The sequence below is a fragment of the Leptonychotes weddellii genome, chromosome 11 (assembly GCF_054177405.1).
Source record: "Leptonychotes weddellii isolate Sample4059 chromosome 11, ASM5417740v2, whole genome shotgun sequence".
In the NCBI taxonomy this organism is placed as follows: domain Eukaryota; kingdom Metazoa; phylum Chordata; class Mammalia; order Carnivora; family Phocidae; genus Leptonychotes; species Leptonychotes weddellii.
Window position 1 is genome coordinate 63,855,064 of NC_138379.1, and position 21,689 is coordinate 63,876,752.

Consider the following 21,689-nt stretch of genomic DNA (forward strand, 5'->3'; position numbering starts at 1 on the left):
TGAAGTTTTATTTTTAACCTTATCAAGCTCAATATCTGTTACAACTGAGGGATCCTATGACTCTCTGTAAATGCTTCAATTTCTGGTCCCAATTTTTCTACCAAAGTGACACCCTCCAATCACAGTCCAGGCTTAGGAAAACTTCATTTCCCAGCTGCAGAGAGATACTCCCACTTCCCACATACATATCCTCCAAGATAACAAACAAATAAACAAAATCCTATTTCCAAAGGTTTTATTTCACGTATTATTTGATGCTGAACTTTCCCAGGCTCTGCATCTAACGTTATGTCAGTGTGCAAACTCTATCTCATTCAAAAGAGACATGGCAGTTGAGTATCCAGAACACAGGTAAGTGTCACATGCTTCCTAGGCATGCTTAAGGAGCAGTTTTGGGCCAAGAGAAAAAGAAAGGAGCGCTTGCAGAAGTAAAGGATACCCCATGCGTCCTCAGACACACACTCAGGGAGCAGAGAGGTTGATGACACTCTTCCATACCAACATGTGGGCCAAAATTGAATGCCTTTCATCCTCCATCACACTCTTAAAAACACACAGTGACGATCTCACACATTAACTGACCTTAAATTAATGTCAAAGAAATGAGAAGTTAATGTACAAAGAAATACAATTCACAAAAGAAAATATGCAATGTTTTATAAGCTGCATACATTTCAACAAAAAATTTGGGGACACAGATTTAGTTATTTCGATTTTTGAAAATATTTATTACAAGAAGATTCCCTTTCCATATTAAAAGGAAAACATATTTCTGGAAATATTCAGAGGGTGGAAACTAGTTAAACCAATTCCCAAGTCCTCATCAAATAAGGTATCAATAAAGGAGAGGTTATTTCAGAACTTAAAATTAGGGAAGCCTATACACAATTTAGATGGGGAAAGAGAAAAACAGAAAAAACAAAGTGAGAATGATCGTTTACATTTTACAGTCTTTAAGCACATAAAACTGTACTATTTAATATATTTCTCCATGAACTTTTTGTGAAATTCAGATCGCAGCGTATCATTTACAAATCTTTTGTCTTTCTTCTGATCATCTACACCTTTTGCACAGTTCTTGAAAACAACATCATCATCCCACCTAAAGGGAAAAAAGAAACCAGAATGCTCTTATATGTCTGTATCAGGAGACAAGAACAAGTGAACTGCAAAGCTTAGTCATTACCCAGAAAGATGCTCAATATGTATAGCATCTGACGCAATTACACCCAAAAGAATAAAGTAATTCTTAATAGGTTGTAATCTTGCTTTATTACAGCAGGAAGGGCAATTCCTATTTAGAACATACAAACATTCTTATTACTTCTCCTGTATGAGGAACTTTGAGTTAAAAAGTAGGAATTCATAGGCTTAATTAAATATTTAATGTTTTCAGGTCTAAAAGAGGCAGCACCCCGATTCGCATAGATACTTCTAGATGATAATAACTGACCAGTTTACTGTAGTTTAGATTACATGCTTTTAAGGATTTTATACTCTCTCATCAGTTACCACTTAGCAATCATCCACTGTAGTATTTGCATTTTATGGCAACAAAGGAGAAGAAACTATTGGGGTATAACCATTAAGGTTCATAGACTGGTCCAGATCTACATTTCAGTCTGGGGGAAAGAATGTGCTGGGTGACCCCTCACAGGAGGGACAGAGCATAAGGAAGTGTAGCTTTCTCCTCTATGATCTATCTGGCTGTGTATCTTTACTACGTTAGTCACAAGTACAACTCTATGTGGAGTCCTCGGTGTCCTTTTAGTGAGTCTCTGAATGTGAAGGGTGATCTTGGGGACTCTTCACACATACATCTAAAATGTTAAGCTTTGGAGAGCCAATGGCTCAATGCACTGCTCCATCCCTAGTGCTTAGAATAGTATCTGGCACACAGCTGGTTATCATAAATATCTACTAAAAGTAAGTACGTTTTCTTTCATTCTCCTTCTTCTGTTATTCCCATATCTGATGGAGAAGGGTATCAGTGAAAAGGGGGCTTTTACATAATATATTTTGCTATAAAACGCACAATCTGCAATATATATCCAACTCGTTAGTGTAAAGTACCTTCTTTTAACTTTGAAGTTGGCCTGAGGCTGGGATGGGCCAGTGAGATTAAGGAGAGGGTTTCCACTCAAAATGTTTTCCATACGTATTCTTTCTTCTTCAGCTTTCTGTTCTTGTTCCTGTCAATGACAGAGGAGGACTCATTTACTTACATTAATTCTGGGGCCAATCTTCTTACATAACTCCTTTTTTAAAAGACTGTGAGGATTTTATGAGGGAGAAGGAATGAGCATCAAGGTAGGTGTTTATTTTTTTTAAGATATAACATATACCAGAAAAGTCTCACTTATCAAAATAATTTGGCCTTTTTATTATAAATACTTCATGCTTGTCATCATACATTCATTAGTCTGACTCAGAAATTCTATGAATGCATATTTAAATCTATTTTCTTTCTTGAAGTACATATAAAATTAATTGCTATTTTAAGAGTACATCAATAAATATATTCTAGTAATTTGAGAATACATTAAACATCAAAGAGACACATTTAGCAAAGCTATTACCTTGATTTTTAAAAATGGGCTATACAGAACTATGATTAAAAATAATTTTATTTTGAATTATTAACAATGTAAATTTGTACCTCTAGGATTAGTGACAAGTTATTATTAGCCAAGAAGTAGGTCCTAAGATAAACTATCATGTAACATATTACATTCAGCTAACATGTATTTCTAGTAATCTACCCCAGCTTTATTCATTTTGTTATGCTTTATTGTTACTAACTTTCCATTTTTATACTGCTCGTCTACAAGCTTGTCTTTCTTCACTTTTAATTAGCATTAACCTCTTTAAACTCAAATCACCCTCACGTTTCATTCTTAGAATTAGAAATATAAAATGCCTAGAATTCTTAGCCATTAACTGCTAGATCTACCTGTTCATGCTGTCTTAAAACAAAAACAAAAAATAAACCCCACTTTATTGTATTTTAGGAAGGACAAAAACTGATGACTTACTGGATCAAGGAAAAAGAGACTTTCAATTTTAAATGAACCTAATAGGGGCACCGGGGTGGCTCAGTCAGTTAAGCAGCCAACTCTTGATTTTGGCTCAGGTCACGATCTCAGGATTGAGATCAAGCCCCACATCAGGCTCCCCCCTCAGCACGGAGTTTGCTTGGGATTCTCCCCCTCTCCCTCTGTCATTCCCTCGACCCCACTCATACTCTCTCTCTTTCTCTCTCAAATAAATAAATAAATCTTTAAATAAATAAATAAGGGCGCCTGGGTGGCTCAGTTGGTTGGGTGACTGCCTTCGGCTCAGGTCGTGGTCCTGGAGTCCTGGGATCGAGTCCCGCATCGGGCTCCCTGCTCGGCGGGGGGTCTGCTTCTCCCTCTGATCCCCCTCCCTCTCGTGCTCTCTGTCTCTCATTCTCTTTCTCTCAAATAGATAAATAAAATCTTTAAAAAAAATAAAATAAATAAATAAATAAAATGAACCTAATAGTTTTAGATCACTTAGAAAAATAACCTAACTTTCCACAGAGTTAATGATATTTCATTTTAATATCCAAAGGTGAACAACAGATTTCATTTTTAAGAGGCCAAATAACTGGGAAGTGAGAAGATGCAATGCTCAGGGAAATAAACAGGGAAATTCCTTCAGGTCACTGCTCAGACCTTAAGCAAACAAAATCAGGAACATCCATTACAGATTAAGACTAGATAGCTTTCTAAAAACTATGTATTTTTAACAATTTATATTGATGTTGAAAGTGAAAAGACATTTCTCTGAGATGCTAGAAAAATAAAAGCTCAAATATACAACGTATCCAACTTATAATAATAACGTGTGTGATATAATAAAGTTCTGGCCATTTTATATTTGCAATATTATTTCCTTTAGAGTCCTGGCTGCCTGCCACGCACAGCACTGGAAAAAAAAGGTGCCAACTCTTTCCATATTCAAGTACCAGGCAATGGGGCTCCTGGGTGGCGCAGTTGGTTAAGTGACTGCCTTCAGCTTAGGTCATGATCCCAGGGTCCTGGGATCGAGCCCCGCATCGGGCTCCCTGCTCGGCGGGAAGCCTGCTTCTCCCTCTCCCACTCCCCCTGCTTGTGTTAACTCTCTCACCGTCTCTGTCAATTAAATAAATAAAATCTTTAATAAAAAAAAAAAGTACCAGGCACATTATGGTTCACAAACATAGACTAATAATCAGACAGCCTGCAGATCAAATCCAAACCACCCCGTTTTTGTTAATAAAATTTTACTGGAATGGACAGTCACACTCATTCATTTCTGTATTGTCTACAGCTGCTTCTGTGCTACAGCGAGCATAGCTGACAAGCCGCACAAGAGACAGCATGGTCTGTAAACCTGAAATATCCCGAGACATTTACCATCTGGCCCTTTACAGAAAGCTTCCTAGCCCCTGACATAGGCTGACTGGTCGAAAATATTTTGGGACACCTCAAAATTAGCCACTAGAAAACCAGATGGGCAATAAGAACAAAAGTAAAACTATCCTTCAACCCCTAGAAACACCAATACATTTTTGTACAAAGAGAGTAATCTTAAAAATTCCACGACCTTTTGTCTAAAATGCTTATCCTCCTAAGGGTCAACCAAATGCACCTGAACTGCTTGTCCCTTATGAATCCACAGCTATTAGGCAAGCCAAAAGAATCAGGAATAGAACTGCCCTCTAGTGGTGTGCAAGTGAAATTAGGACAGTTCTTATAATTGATTTTTAATTAGATAGGAACAATTAGAACAATTAGAAGCTATTATGGGAATTACGCTATCCTATGCCAAACTTCGATGGGAATTATATTTAAAATATTCTTCTTCCAATTTGAGTTCCAGCAATCCTCTACTTCCCAAGACTCCTCACATGAACCCATGTCAGTCTTTTTCCACTCTTTAAATAGAACAATTCTTGGTTCAAATGAAAACACAGAAGCTCATAAAAAAAGCCAAGCTCTTCTGTTTGAAAGTGGACACAGACATCTCCATCTGAATGTCTCATAATGTGTTAAATTCAACATGTTCCAAACAGAGCTCATCATCTCTTTTCTCTCCATCTAAACATGTGCACCCTTCTGCCATCTCCCCCCCGCCCTTAAGGAATGTCAGCAACATCTAACTGGGAATTGGGGGTCATCTTTGCTGCCACATCTAATCAGTCACTTTATCTGATCAGTTTTACCTCCTTGACAGCTCCATCAGCATCTATTTACTTCTCTCAATTCTAATTCCTATTATGCAGAATTATCTTAATTGCATCTGAGGATTATTGGAACAGCCTTCTCAAACAGTTTTCCCAATCCAACCTCCATACTTCTGCCAGAGTAATCTTTCTAAAATGCATATCCAAGTAGATGACTATTAAATTTATTATTCATATTTTTCTGTATTACTGAAATATTTCATAATGAAAAAAAAACCCCAAAATAAAATGCATATCCAATCTTATCATACTCCTCCTGAAATCAACTAGCTCTTCAGGGCCTTCAAGATAAGAGTCCAAACTCCTTTAGCACTGGTTTATGAATCTCTACTGTACTGACCTGCTCTTGTTCATCCAAAGTTTAAAGGTATGTACTATGGATCCTATGTAATCCCTGTAACTCTTTTTGAGATAGACATTCTTTTCTTCCATTGTATAAACGGAGAGACTGGCTAGGTAAATTACCCTAGGCTATATAAAATCTATTGACAGACTGCAACAAATGCCTGGAAAGGAGGTTGGAAGCAGGAGACAAAGACATAAAGATGGTCTCATTATATCCTTGGGTTCTTCGCAGACCATGATTATATCATACTCATCTTTAATTCTTCTGACACTTAATGAACAATGATTAAATGTCTGTTGAACACATGAACAAGTGAATGAAAAACAAATTGATAAGCACTATGAAGCATGCCTGAACTATTTGGAAAGAATTTCTAACATAACCAGGAAAATCAGGATGTCGCAAAAATAATCAGACTTGTAGATCTATAGGTGCTGTAATATCTAGATATGGCAAGGATGATTTCTAATATAAGATGTATTACTTAAATTAAAAAATATTCCTAGTTTAGAATAGGCGATAAGATGCAAATATTTAATATTTTGATTTTACCTTCCTGGCCTGCTCTTCAGCTCTTTCTTTTTTAATTTTTTCTAGTTCTGCAAGAAGAGCTGCAGTATCATCATCATCACTCTCCTCTTCAAAATCTTCATCTTCATCTTCCTCCTAAAAAAGAATGATGATAGCCCAGGAGAAAATGCATGTTATTCATTATTTTTCCCATGAAAATTACACTTACCATATCTTTGGGGCAGGATTAATTTTCCCACTGGGAAAGATAAATGCACCTAAATACGATTAAAGTCAACCATCAACCAAAACGTAAAATGAAACCCCACAAACAAGCTTACAGAATTCTTACTAAAATGTCCCTGAGATGCTTGAGAGATTGTAACAGCAAAAAGTGTAACAAAGTATTCTTCAAATTTACATAGTCAAAAGGGGATTTCATATGAAAATATTTCTACAATCAGACAAGGAACACTTTACACTGATACACACAGTACATACATATACAGTGTATCACCCTAAGAGTCAAATAATTTCACTAGCTCAAGACAACTTTTAATCAAGGAAGTAAGGATAATCAAAAGTACAAAAAAAGGGTGCTACATTCTCAGTAAAATTTCAAACAATTATTAAATACCATTTAAAATTGGGCTCCCTTTAATTACTGAGTTAATTATTTAATTCAATCTGTCAACTCTGGAATTAATTGCTGATATATAAACTTAGTTAGATGCAACTGATGAAAGGCCAGTCATGTTTTCCCACTGAATGTACAAAATTGCAAGTTAATTATAGACCGTAGGGCCCCACTGAATTTTAATGTTAACTGAAGCACTAATCATAAAAGAACTTCCACTTAAAACACTTCCCCCTTCCTAGCAGAAGGAACCATTAAGTTGAGTTGCACACCTAGAGGGGGCATGTTTGGTATCTAATGTGGAAAGGCCTCTGAATTCAGCTCTTGGGGGTGCTATTACTGATAAAGACCCTAGAATGAAGAATGCCCTCTGGAGGTACAGAACATGGTCAACCTCCAGGGTTTAGTATGGAGAATTATTTTTTTTGGAAGCTCATATTTTAATAGATCACTTTCTTATTTGGTTCTCCAGAGATCAAACTTGCTCTTAAAGTTTAATTACTCTTGTGATTAATAATACTTTTGCTTTGGGCGCCTGGGTGGCTCAGTCGTTGGGCGTCTGCCTTCGGCTCAGGTCATGATCCCAGGGTCCTGGGATTGAGCCCCTCATCGGGCTCCCTGCTCAGCAGGAAGCCTGCTTCTCCCTCTCCCACTCCCCCCGCTTGTGTTCCCTCTCTTGCTGTGTCTCTCTCTCAAATAAATAAATAAAATCTTTAAACAAAATAATAATAATACTTTTTCTTTAAAAATCAACCATAAAGCTTAGCATTGAAGTCAGGACTACATTTGAATAACAGTAAGTAAAATATATAGGCCACTTCTTAAAGCCAAAAAATAAAACAAGTATTTCAGAAAACATAATAAATGAATTACTATGTGGAGATCAACAGAGGAAATAAAACATACATCTGTTAGAGGATCATCTGCATCAAGGTTGGCAGCAGGAATCTGGTCTAACCGAGGCTTCTTTGACACTGATGAGGAGGTTGTATGCTCTGGGGAAAACAAACATAATTTAGCTTACTAAAATAAATACTGTGTTTCTTGTAACATTTTAGGGACCTGTGGGGACAAAAAGCTTAGATTATAACCATCAAGATAGCACAGACAGGAACCACAGTGCCTGGCATTTGCCCTTGGTCAACATTTGTTCAATGAATTAATGAAAGCATTGATTTTAATATGGGAACCATAGCCTCTCTGAGGAAATTTAGGGAAGAGTTCATATATACTGAAAATATAAAAAAGATATTATAACTTATGCCCCTCGATGCCTTCCAAAAGCCAGTGACAAAAACTGGAGACCCTCATAGACAGAAAATGCACGGCCTTAAAAAGTCTGGTTGCTGTAAACAGTCAAAACCTTTAGGGGTGCCTGGGTGGCTCAGTTGGTTGAGCATCCACTGTTGATTTCGGCTCAGGTCATGATCTCAGGGTCCTGGGATCAAGGCCCACAAAGCAGCATCAGGCTCTGGGCTTGGTGTGGAGTCTGCTTGAGATTCTCCCTCTGCTCTCTGGCCCTCCCACCCTGCTCATGGGCGCATGTGCGCTCGTGCTCTCACTAAAATAAATAAATAAATCTTAAAAAACAAAACCAAAAAAACACCTTTAATGTAAACTGAAACAAGAGCTGCCAGATATGCCAAGATCATCCTGTTCCTTCTACTACAGCAGCAGAGAGATGGAACTGGATTCAACCTTGTTATCACCTCTAATCTAATCACTTAAGAAAGTGTTACCAATATCTTAAAGCAAACAATAAATTGTTTACACCATTTTAAAGCAAACAAACAAAAATATTAATCAGTTCCAATGAGCACATGAAAAAACTGTTGTCAACATAATTTCATGAGACAAATGTCTAGGGGCAGTGTTGGTACCTCGTGTTGGACGATCTCTATTTTTTTCTCTTGCAGCAGCTCGCTCTCTCTCTTCCAGCTCTCTCCTGAAGTCACGGTTGCGAACCTCTTCAGGAGCATCCTGAGTAGTTTGTCTAAAGTAGAAACAAATAGGCAAAAATGTTACTAAGAAAATGCATGGCTGTAGCAATGGAAGACAATTCACAAAAAGCAACTCTGTCCTTTAGTCCCTCAAGGTTCATGGAACTAAACAAGATCATTCCCCTAATCTGAAGGTTATTAACAGGCATTCTTGTAATGTTTCCAATATTTCAGAGAGCCCAAACGGAGTCACACATTTTCCCATAAGGCTGCAGATTAATTAAAATGTCTTTACTTTTTGTTAGTTCGTCAACTCCGGGCTCTTTACTATGACACTTTTAATCTCATATTGATTAGTGCTGATGGTGCACGGGCCTTCTGAGGTCATTATTATTGTGCCATATACATATGGAAATTCTCAGTTAACAGGAATTTCTGCATAAGTAATATATGAAAGAGTTTTATAAAGAGCACAATTTTAATGTCAAACACTCTACTGCATTCTACTCCCATGAAAACAGAAACTTCAATGATATATCACTGTTTGGGCGGCCCCAAACATGCTACAATCTCACGAGCATGCCATTTAACAGATTTCTTAGTCTTGTCTTCTGAACAAGAAAGTAAAAAGTCTTCATTACCTATATTTTATCTTTGTATGAGAAGGTAGGTCTCTACTTGAATACTGCTTTGAGAGTTGGCTCAAATCACCTTCTCCTTTTCCTCTCCCACCTCTCGCAGGTTCAAAAGTTGGCCTAGCTGCTGTTGTCATCTTTTATGCTTTAAAGAAAAACTGTATCAAGTTATTTCCAATATGACAAACCCTCATTTCATAAAATATTAATAAATATTGATCCTTGTGAAATAATTTCCAAAACTCATTCTCCAAAATTACTTAAATAACCTCAAACAAAAGTTCTAAAGAAAACAAATAATGAAGCCCAAGGTACATAAGGAATATAGCTTCTTAGGCAGCTCTTATTTAGTGCAAAAAATTCTCTCATGAAGATCTGAGTTTGTGTTCCTGTTCTCCTTCTGTCTCTGTGGCCCTGGGCAAGTCATCCAGCTTAAGTTTCTGTGGAATGAGCAATGTCCCTCACAGGATTATTATGAGAACTGAAATGTCAAGGCTGTAAAATTTAGTACTGCCATGATTGAGTTTTAAAAATTCTTAATTTAACCCTACTCCACCAGACGCCCTAAGGTTTGCATTTTATCTAAATTTCATACACAGAAAATAGGCTAGTAACTACAAAAACAAAAGTTGTTTTAAAATCACTGACAAATACTGAGTGTCCTGGAGAAAAGTGTGCTAAACTTTAATGACAGCTACATGTGCAAAATTCTCCAACAGCCTTCTGTTGGTCCAATTTTCTTTTATAGCAATCATTATAATATAAATCAGATCTTTTGTAGGTTACCATGCTCAAGACAGGAAACTCACCCCCAAAGGATTCTGATAAGCAAAACTCAGGGACCCATTCCTTATGTTACTTTTGGTTTGGGGCTGCCAAGAGTAGTGCCTAGCAGATGTGGCGACTGAAGTCCCGTTAAGCGTCCGAAAAGCAAGAGTGCGGGTAAGCTGGGGGAACTGGTATACTTCTCCAGATTTTTCAAAAAGGGAAAAGGGGTCCATGCAGGGGGAGAAACTGGGTTTCCTACCGCTGGGGGCGCCGCCGCCGCCGCCTCCCACACACTCCCGGATTTTTATCACTCCCGCCTCCCGGGGGCTCGCCTTCGGGCTGTTACCAGAAACTCGCTGACTCTTCACCCAAAGGCCCGACTCGCAGGGGGTTTGGGGGATGGAAGGGTGTGAACCCTGTTTAACGCCGCCTGCAAAGCTGCCTTCACGCTCCGCGCTTCGCGGCCGGCCGAGGACTCGCTGGGCTCTACCACCGCCCGCCGCTCCGGGGCCTCCACCGCCCGCGCCCGGTTCTCTATCGTCGACTCCGACCCCAGCCGCCCTTCCCCGCCCCACTCGGACAAGAGAGACAATCTTCTACCCTCCTGCCGCTCACGTCGGCCGAGGTCTAAGGCGACAGCCTCCGGAAATCATACAGACACCATTACGACTCTTACCTCCCAGAAACCTCTGCGCCCAGGGCCAGGGCCCAAGACCCGGAAGCAAAACCCTAGCTCTTTCGCCGCACTTCAGAGGCCGAGGCAGAGACCAATCCGCAGCAGGCAAGGTGGAAGTCGGCGTGACGACAACAAGGGGCGGGGCCGAAACGGCCCAGGGGGCGGGCATTTGAAATCAGTGCTTTAGAGTAGACCCGAAACATCATTTTATACCTTCAAGAACCAATTACTTAATGTCTCCTCCGTCTTTCCCTTCCCCGACCCCCTCCCAGACTCCTTCATTCCGGTGCTGCGTGGACGGAAAGCCCCGGGTAGCCGACACCACGTCCCCGGCTAGCGAGAGAGAGCGTAGAGAAGGATTACACCAAACTGTTTAAATCCAACGGCGCCTGCTTCCTCTCTCCTGAGCTAGACCCAACAAGCCTAGAGAGCTGGGCTACGGAAAAACTAGTGTTTTCATTTAATTGGATATGAAGAAAGAACAAATATGTACGGGGGCAGCCACGATCTTTATAAAGGTACCATTCCTGCAAAAATATTAGTCTTCAAAGCAAAGGTTGTATTCGTATTGTTTGTTAAAACTTCTATTTTTTAAAAAAGCCTAAGTTCTAGTGGGAGGGGAGATGTCACTATTTAGAGATTCATTTATCAACCCGATTATGAGCGTTTAGAACGGTGGGCCCAACTGCCAGAAGCACGAGATGCAGTTATAAGATGGCTACTCAAGCGTTAGGTGAACTTTTAATAAGACAACGAACAGGGGGTAAAAATCACCTATCGTCCTTCCTCCCTTTCCCAAAAGGCACTGGGAGCAGGGATCTTGTTTTTTTAGTCCCTCTCGGAATCTCATCACGTGGTCTTTGGCCACAGTAGATGCTCAATAAATATTTATTAAACAAATGAAAATTCAGCTCCTCCAACTTGGTTTCAAATGTAAAGAGCTCATAAAGTTGAACATTAAAAAGCTTTATTTTCAGAACTCTTTCTTTGAAACTTATAAAAAAAATTTTTTTTTTTTAGAAAAGTAGAAAGAGCCCCTTCCCTTATAAAGTTCAAAAGGAAGATCTTAATTTTTCTTATGGAAGGTATTTCTCCCCTAGTTTTGTACATCTCAGTAAAGGACACTACCATGTACGAGTTATTAAACCAAAACCTCAAGGCTCCTAATTAAATTCCTTTTTCTTTACTCTTCACATTTAGTTTATTTGCAAGACTTGCCAATTTTACTTTCAAAATAATATCCTAAATTTCATTCCACTGCCACTACCCTAGTTCAGCCACCAGGATTTTTCACCTGCATTGTAATTGCTCCCTAATGGATCTTCCTGCTTCCACTTTGGCCCTACATACAGTTAATTTTGCATATAGCAATGAGAGTGATCTTTGAAAATTATGAATCGGGGAGTGTTACTCTCCTGCATAAAAACCCACTGCACTTAGAATAAAAGTCAAATTCCTTAATGTGACCTGAGACCCCATGGGGTCTGGTTCCTGCCTATCTCCCTGACTTCGCTTTTAATCAGACACTCTCTTACATATTAAACTCTAGCCACAGCCAGCAGGGCATTTCTGTTTCACAAACAAGGATAAGATTCCTTTGCACCAGGTTATCTCTGTTTCCTGTGCCTCAAGATAACTGTGTTAACCTCCTTCAAGCCTCACTCAGCTCAAATGTCACTGCATCAGTGAGGCTTTCCCTGACATCTTCATTTTCTCCCCCACACCCCGCCGTGCAAATACCATCGTGTCGCCCTGTTTTATTTTTTGTAGTACTGAACTCTACCAAATTTATTCTGTTTATTGTTTCTTGCCTTGTTTCTTGCCTGAGAGGCAGCACAGAAGTCATTCAGAGAAAGGGATCTATAGCCTGTCTTGGTGCTAAATTCCAGGTGTGCCTTTTCCTGGCTGTTGAACCTTGCCCTAAAGGGAAGGTTATTTTTCCTTTTTGTGCCCTCAAGTGTCCATTGCATAAAATGGGGATAATTCTAGTCTTCACCTCTTATTGTTTTGATAAGGCTTAAATGAACGAATACTTGTAAAGTGTTTAAAACAGTCTCAGCAAACAGTAGTTGCTAAATTAATGTTAGCTATTAATATTATTAATATTATTTTTATTATTATTGTCTATCTTCCTGTATTAGAACGTAAGTCCCAGGAAAGCAGGAACCTTGTCTCTCTTGTTCACTGGTGTATCCTCTGCATATAGAACAGTGCCTGGCACATAATAGGTGCTGAGTAAGTATTTGTTGAATGAATGAATGGCTGATACACTCTGAGGTGGAGGAATGAAGTAACAATGGCAAGGTGGGGACACAATTATAGAAAATACCCCTGGTTTTGATGTTCCAACTGCCCTTATCAGCCCTGAGTCAGTCACCCTGATTCATTTATCTCTTAGCCCACCACCTAATCTTTGGATCACCATGATTAAATAATCACCCCTGTAATTTTATTAACACCAACATACAACATGATCAGCCTACAAAATGAAAAGCTTTGACTTAAATGGTCTGAAAGTATTAACTAGAAAACAATCGAAAAAGTTTTTCCTTAAGTGATTTTAAAGTACTAATAAATGAAACGAAAAGCTTTTGACTTAAATGATTTGAAAAGATTAGCAAAAGAAACTAAAAGTTTGCTAAAAACTTAAAATTCACCTTATCTGCTATCTTTGCTGGCACAAATCTGCAATGATAGGATTTCCCACATTCCCCTCTTTCTTCAAATCTACACACCTCTTCCCACCTCTTTTCCCTTCTCATCCTCTTCCTAAGGAGTGGATGATCTTCTGACTTCTCTGGGAAAATAAAAGCTCTTAAATAAGGATTTCTCATGTGCCTTCAGCAGATCTAGCAAGCTGCCTGTGACTGTGGCCATACCCTCAGCTTTTCTATGGGTTGGTAGAGATGAGGTGACCTAAGTCCTCTCCCTTGTGGTCTGGGTCCCAATCCCCCCAACCTTCTTAGTAACTGGCATCCTGCTATATATCCTATATCTCATAATCTATGAATCCATCCCTTCTAGATCGCTCTTAACAGGTTTTGGATATGATGTAATATATCTTAACCTTAAAAAATGCTCCTTCATTTTAATATGACAAAGGTAGGATTTTAATTCAATGTGAAAAGGATGTTTTATATAATAACTATGTTTGCAAAATCGACTATTCTTGTAGCACCATATAGGAGTTCCAGCTTCAAAGCTTCTACCGCTAGCTGAGTTAAATATCCAAAAGCAAAAAAGAAACCTTAAAATCTAAGAGGAAAACTTAAGAGACTAGTTGTACAACCTAGAGTTTGTAAAGATCCTTTGAGCAAGGCAGAACACCTAAGAGCTATAAAGGAAGTAATTGTAAAAATTTATCTTTACAAAATTTTAATTTTATTGCCAAAGATGCTCAAAACAAAGTCAAAAGATAAATGCTAGATGAACAGGTAAATTTTGTAATGCCTATAACATATAAAAGGTTAGTACTACACATAACAAAATACAAACAACCCAATAAAAAAAAATGGCACAGAATATAAACCAGCCATTCAGAGAAAGCAATTCCAAAGATCCAAAGAAACAATAAATATAAAATACATGCAACCTCCCTATTAGGAAAATGAAAGTAAACCAATAATGAATTACTGCATTATAGTATCAGATCGGCAATAATTTTTTAAAATTATCAATACGGTTGGATGGGATTGGGAGAAAAGGGGATCTAGTTAGACAATAGGCATTGGCTCCCTGTTTCTCTCACAGTAAAAATAAAAAATGCTCACAATGACCTACAAGGCTCTCCCCTACCTAATTTATTTCCTCTCTTGCTCATGCCTTCCTGGTGTTATTTGATCATAGCTCTTGCCTTAGGGCCCTTGCATTAGCTATTTCCTTGGCCAAGAGCACTCTTACTTGTCTTATTCAGGTCTATGTTTAAATGAGGTCACCCAACTGTGACAGCCCTGTTTAAAATTGCAACCATCCTCCCTTTTGGTCCCCCAATATCAATAGTCCTTATCTCCCTTATTCTGCTATGCTTTTCTTTTTTACATAGCATGTATCATCTTCCATGATCCTGTATAATTTAGTTATGTGTATTATTTCTTTATCTACCTATTCCATGTAGGATATAACTTCTACAAGGGCAGAATCTTTGTTTATACCAATGATGTCAGCCAAGCACCTAAAACTGCCTGGCACCAAGAGGTACACACAGTTTTTTTCCAAATGAGTAAATGAATGAATGGATAAATGAATGAATGAGTGAGTGAGTGAATGAATGATTTTTAAGAGGAAAAGGAATCACATTTTGATGTAAAAAATTGTTGCTTTAATCTCTTTTATATTTTAAAGGAGAAAAAAGTAATTTACATTCTGCTAGTCTGAAATCCAGGTTTGACATGAAGATACGCCAAGACCCAGAAAGATGATTTCTTTTCAGGAAAGAATCACTAAATGAAGTCACTAAGTGATGTCATGTGACTATCAGGCTCTATATGTTTCATCAAAATTCTAATTTGGCCAGCCCCACCCCCAGTCCAGTCACAACTCTAATCCAACCTCCCTCTTCTTTCAGTTGAATCATTTTCCCCAATTCCAGTAAACCCTCTCATTTACAAAGTTTCCAACCCACAAACTGAAAATTTTGCTTGAAAATGTTTCTTTGAGGCTTTTAATAAGAAAATGAAGGAAAAAAACCCCAATGGTCACAAGTCAGAAATCACATTTAAAAATAAACATAAATAATGGCATCTGTTTAAAATTTTTAACCTGAAAATGATCAATTTTCTAAGATAAAAAACTGAAACTTTGTTTTGACAAGAATAGGGGAACAAAGTAGCTTGCCTTACATCAACAAAATCCTGGTTTGAAATGAAGATGCTCCGGGGCCCAGAGAGATGATTTTGTGGAGACAGCTTCAGAATGAAATTTGCTGATGGTCCAGACTAGCTTACTGGATAATAACCTAATTTAACCACCTCTTACATAATCTGAGCACATGGCTACCTCATTAGTTGGCCAGCCCATAATTACCAAGACAGTTAAAAATGAACATATTAAAAAACAGTTAAAACTAAGCAACTAAAATGGGGGAAAATAAAGAGACAAGCATACCAGGCAAATTCTAAGTAATGCCAACAAAAAACTATGTAGCGACATGAATTATCAAAAGGATTCTTTAAGTAGAATAGCATTAACAAGGACATGAATAGGGCCATCTTATGGAGTCATAAAGAAAAATTCACTAGGAAAATATTACAGTCATGAAAATGTATGCAACTAACTACATAGTCTGGAAAAATATAAAGCAAAAATAAAGAATTAAAAAGAAAAACTGACATCCACAATTATAATGGGAATTTTTTTAATGTAAATTTTTCTCAGATTGATAGATAAAGCAGACAACAACATTGATGCATTGTGTGCATAGATAAATATCCTTATTGCATTTATATATGCATATATATTGTATACTGCATTTATAGGTATAGAAAAATCCTTTAAAACAAGAGAATACACATCATTTTTAATAAACATTGAAGATCTACAAAATTTAATCAAATATAATGCCCCCAAATAAGTTTCAATAAATGCTTATGTATATATTTCTAAATGATAATATTTAGTCTTGCCAATTTTTGAGCTTTATATAAATGTTCAAAATGTTTATATAAATGAATCATGTATATTGTGTAGCTGTAGTATACTATGTAGAATTTTATTGTGTAAAGATACACAATATATGTTATTTATTCTAATAATTATGTTTTCCAGTATGGGTATTACAAATAATGCCACTATGAACATACTTATGAATGTGCAGAGATGCGTGTGTGCACATTTCATTTATATATATCCCATCAGCAAGATGAGAGTTCTCGTTCTGTAGTCTCACCACACTTGATATTGTCCAACTTTTCAATTGTAGCTCACCTGGTGGATGATAGTAATCTCTTATTGAGGTCTGAATTTGCATTTTCTTGATTACTAATCACCTTACATATGTTTAATGTCCATCTGGATTTCTTTTGTGAAGTATCTATTCAAGTCTTCTTTCTCTTGGTTTCTCTGAGCTCTTAATACCTTCGGCACCAGTTCTGTCACTTGTTTGTGCCACGTGTATATTTTCCATTTCTTGGCTCCTCCTTTTGGCATATTTTGATATACAAAAAGTCTTTAATATTTGGGTAGTTCGATTGATCAGTCTTTTCCTTTCTGCTTGGTGCATGGTATTTATTGATTGAGAAATTCTTCCTGACTTTGCAGTTGTATAGATATTCTTGGAGATTATTTTCTGTAAGTCTTGTAGTTATATCTTTCACAGTTGCACCAGGAATTCATTTTTCTGCATAGTGTGATAGAGGGGGCTTGAAATCTGGTAAAGCAAGTCTTCTAGTTTTGCCCCTCTCTTAGGAGCGCTTTACTGTTCTTGGCCCTTTGTGCCTCAATATAAAATGTAAAATGTTATGTTCTACAAAAATACTTTTGGGATTTTGATTAGAATAACATTGAGTCTATTGATCAATATAAGAAGAACTGACAATACAATATTGAATAATCTTTAAATCTATTAATAGATTGTCTTTCCATTTATTTAGGTCTACTTTAATTGCCTCTAAGTAAATTTATATTATTGTCTTTACAGAAGACTTGCAAGATTTTGTCAGCTTTAGCCTTAGGTGCCACTTAATTTTTAATACTATTGTAAATGGCCTCTTTCTTAAATTTTGACTGTCTAATTGTTTGGTGCTAGTATATATAAGTCATTTTTTACATATCACTTTTAAATTCAGAGACCTTGCTAAACCCTCTTACTAATTAAAATAGCTTCTTTATAGATCTTTTGGATTTTTCACATATGCAGTGATATCTGGGAATAATGACAGCTTTGTTTCTTCCTTTCCAATCTTTCCCTTCCCCTCTCTTTTTTTTCTTTGCTGTCTTATGTTGGATAGGACATCCAGGGCAATGTTGAATAGAGAAATCACAGGCATCTTTGTCTTTTTCCTGATCAGAAAGGAAAAGCTTTAACTTTTCATTATTATGTATGATATTTCCTGAAGGTTTGGGGTAGATGCACTATATTCGATTAAATTTCCCTAAAATTTTTAGTTTGCTAAATGGATGGTGAATTTTATCACTTTTCTACATCTAGCGAGGTTCTCTTTTAGTCTGTTAGTGTGTTATGTATTAATTTATATGCTTAACTGTCAACCTTTCATTCTTGAAATAAACCCTTCTTGATCATGATGAATATATTGCAGGAATCAGTTTACTCAAATTCTCTTTAGGACTTTTGCATCTATGTTCATAAGTGAGATTAGCCTGTTATGTTCCTTTATCATAGTGTCCTCATTGGAGACTTGTATTATAAAATTTGTATCATAAAATGTGTTGGAAAATATTCTTTTTCTGTTCTCTGGGAAAATTTGTCTAAAGTTGGCATTATTTCTTCTTTGAATGTTTGGTAGAATTTGCTGGTTAGGTCATCTGGGCTTAGAATTTTCTTTGTGAAGACAGTTTTGAGTACTGTTTCACTTTTCTTGATGGTCATAGATGTACTCAGTGTCCTATTTCTTCTTGTGTCCCTTTTGTTATTATGTTTTTCTAAGAATTTGTTTCATCTGAATTTTAAAATACATTGATTGGCTTAAAGTTGTTTATATTATCTTTTTTTTTTTTTTTAATGTCTACAGCAGTTATAGTGATGATCTTTTTATCTTTCCTGATGTTGGTTATTTGTGCCTTCTATTTTTGGTCTTTACTGTTTTCACCAGAGGTTTGTCAATTTTATTCGACTTTTCAAAAAACCAACTTTTGGTTTTGTTCATCCTGTCTATTTTATATTGGTTTTATATTTCATCAATTTCTGGTTGTATTTTAATTATTTTCTTTTTTCTACTTTTTTCCTAACTTTCTGAGATGGAATTTTTCAGACTTCTTTTGTTTCCTTTCTTAGATATTTATTTAAGTCTATAAATCTTCTTTTTAATACCTTTTACTAGCATCCCACAAGATTCGAAATGTAGAATACCCATAAAGTATTTCCTAATTTCCATTTTTATTTCTTTCTGACTAAAGGTTTGTGTAGAAATTTATTTTTAATTTTATAAAATTGAGGGTTTTCTAGGTTTTTTAATATTAATTTCTAACTTTATTGTTTCTAATTATGTCCTGCCTGCTTTTAGCCCTTTGACATTTTTTTTTTTAAGATTTTATTTATTTATTTATTTGAGAGAGTGAGAGAGCACAGAGGGGGGAGCGGGAGAGGGAGAAGCAGACCCCCCACCGAGCAGGGAGCCAATGCGGAACTCGATCCCGGGACTCCAGGATCATGACCTGAGCCGAAGGCAGTCGCTTAACCGACTGAGCCACCCAGGCGCCCGCCCTTTGACATTTGTTAGAACTTGTTTTATGGCCACAGTTTTATGGTCAGTTTTGTAAAGTTGCCATAGTGCTTGAAAAAAAATTACGTTTTGTTGTTTGGGAGTATAAAGTTCAATATATATCCATTGGGTCAATTTTTAGATTGCATTGTTCAAATATTTTATATTGCATTGTTCAAATATTCAAATACTTGGTCAATTAGTAGAGTCCTGGTTTATGTCTATCTTCCTTGGGTCCCTGTCATTCTCAAAAGTGTGTCAGATTAGGTGATAAATGATATGGTGTAATTTAAAGTTTAGAACCACTCTTAATAAAATCTGAAATGAATGTAGAATTTCTACTAAATCAGTAAATATTCAATATTTTACTAGAGATCATATCTAATTATATAAGACTTCCATTCCTGCCCAGCTCAAAAAAAAAAAAAAGAAAGAAAAAAGCTATGACTACTGGAAAAGAAGAGAAATAATTTTTGTATTTTTTTTTCAGAAAACATGATCATCTATATGGAAATATGGATAACTGTAGAATCAGTGGTCAGGCTAGTATAACTAATAGGAAAAAGAGGTAAAAGTTTGAAAAGATAATAGATAAAAAATAATGAAAATTAATAGAAAAAGGTGTCATCACAATACACTCAAAAAATTAAGACGGTCCTAAGAATATATCTAAGGCAACAGATACATTACCTTTATGGATAAAATTCTGAAACTTTTTTTTGAAATACACACAGAATCTGAATAAATGGAGTAATACCAGTTAGTGAATGGGAATGCCCAATATGGGAGCTATGTATACTCCAAATTTTTCTTTAACTCATATAATTTCAATTCAAATCAATAGGATTTTTGTGGAAACTGAAAAATGTGTCCTAAAATTAATACTGAAATTTAACTCTATTAATCTACCCAAATTAATTCTGGAAACCACATAGGGACTTGCCTTACCAATTATCAATACTAAGTATAAAGCTATTGTAATTGAAACAGTATAGACTCAGCACAGAAATGGGCCAATCAATGGACTTGAATGGAGAGTTTAGAGAGATCCATGCTTATATTGGAACTTGGCATATGAGAGTGGAGGATTCCAACTCAATGGGGAAGATGGTGGTAGACAATTAGATTTCAAAAAAAAAAAATCCCAAACAACAATATATATCCCTAGCTCCCAACAGCAATGACACAACATTCTAAATAAATGAAACAGATAAAGATGAAACACAAAGAAAACAAAAGAAAATTAAATCTTAGTGACTTAAAGGAACAGTGGGTTACTTAAACAGGGCATAAGGAAACAAATCATAATGGAAAAGATTAACAAGTTTGATTACATATAATTTTTCAGAATAACTAAAAAGACTCCATAAACAGATTTAAATAGAGATGGTGGGATGAGGTAGGATACTTATAACAATACAATCAACATAGAATTAGTATCACAGACATTTAAAGAATTCTTACAAATCAGTAGAAAAAACAGTGATTGAAAAAATGAGCAAAGGATATAACTGGTAATTCATAAAACTGAAACCCACAGAAGGTCAATAATCAATGAAAAAGCATGTCACCTCATCAGGAAACAAGCCACACTATACTATAAAAGGGAATATATTATTTTGCCAATCAAATAGTTAGGTAAAAACTCAACATTATCAAGTGCATCTGAGGGTATGAAGAAAGAAATTCTACTCTGCTAGTGCATGTGTTAATTAGGAAAATCACTAGATAAAGCAACTTGACCATGCCTAATAAAATACAAAATGTAGTTTCTTTATCACCTAAGAATATGTGCCCTAGGTAAATTCTCACAAGAACACATGTAAAAGGTTTTTAGTGCAGCATTGTTTATAATAATAAAAAAAAAAAACCACTGGAAGTAATCTAAATACCCACTAATAGAGAAATGCATTAAATATATTCTTATGACAGACTATATATATATATATGTATTTTTGTATATATGAATTGAGACAACGTTGAATTTAAAAATTGAAAAAAATTAGCATATTATGAAATCATTTATATAAAATAAAAATAGCAGATACACAATACTTCATATTATTAGTTGATACACAACACATACACACATAGAAATGCAAAGACATCTACCAATCAAAAATGCACCAAATTCATAATAGTTGTTGTTTATGGGGCCGGAGAGGAAAAGGAGATTAGGATTTGGGGTTTATATCATCTGAAACATTTATTTCTTCTATTTAAAAGTACTTGAAGCAGGAACAAGGCCCTTCAGGATGTCTGTTCTCACTACTTCTATTCAACATATACTGAAGATTCTAATCATGGCAGTTAGGCAAGAAAAAAAATAAAAGGCATCCAAATTAGAAAGGTAGATTATCTTTATTGACAGATGGCATGACTTTATATAGAGAAAATCTTAAGGAACCACTAAAGGACTACTAGAACTGATAAGTTCAGCAAGATTTCAGGATGCAAGACCATTATATAGAAATCAGTCGATTTCTGTACACAGGCAATGAGCAATCTGAATTGAAAATGAAATTAAGAAAACAATTCCGTTTGCATCAAA

General features: G+C 36.3%; 1 protein-coding gene and 1 long non-coding RNA gene across 7 annotated transcripts; one reads left to right on the top strand and one right to left on the bottom strand.

The window, feature by feature from the left end:
* Window positions 1-218: 218 nt before the first annotated feature.
* Window positions 219-10,874, bottom strand: CWC15 (CWC15 spliceosome associated protein). Of its 5 annotated transcripts, none has more exons than XM_031040856.2 (7): window positions 10,764-10,874; window positions 9,326-9,464; window positions 8,625-8,737; window positions 7,651-7,739; window positions 6,150-6,263; window positions 2,074-2,192; window positions 219-1,102 (listed from the first exon to the last, which is right to left on the bottom strand). In XM_031040856.2, exons 2-7 carry the CDS (start codon window positions 9,454-9,456, stop codon window positions 973-975), a joined length of 696 nt encoding a protein of 231 aa, XP_030896716.1. In that variant the 5' UTR covers window positions 9,457-9,464; window positions 10,764-10,874; the 3' UTR covers window positions 219-972. The 5 variants fall into 5 exon arrangements, with proteins under 5 accessions (XP_030896716.1, XP_030896715.1, XP_006744972.1 ...); XM_031040855.2 differs by having other exon boundaries at window positions 10,688-10,770; XM_006744909.3 differs by lacking the exon at window positions 10,764-10,874 and adding an exon at window positions 10,703-10,749.
* Window positions 10,681-21,470, top strand: LOC145716265 (uncharacterized). Of its 2 annotated transcripts, XR_014138837.1 has the most exons (3): window positions 10,681-11,281; window positions 12,905-12,998; window positions 21,365-21,470. It is a non-coding gene; the product is annotated as an uncharacterized LOC145716265 (long non-coding RNA). The 2 variants fall into 2 exon arrangements; XR_014138836.1 differs by lacking the exon at window positions 21,365-21,470 and having other exon boundaries at window positions 12,905-13,199.
* Window positions 21,471-21,689: the final 219 nt, after the last annotated feature.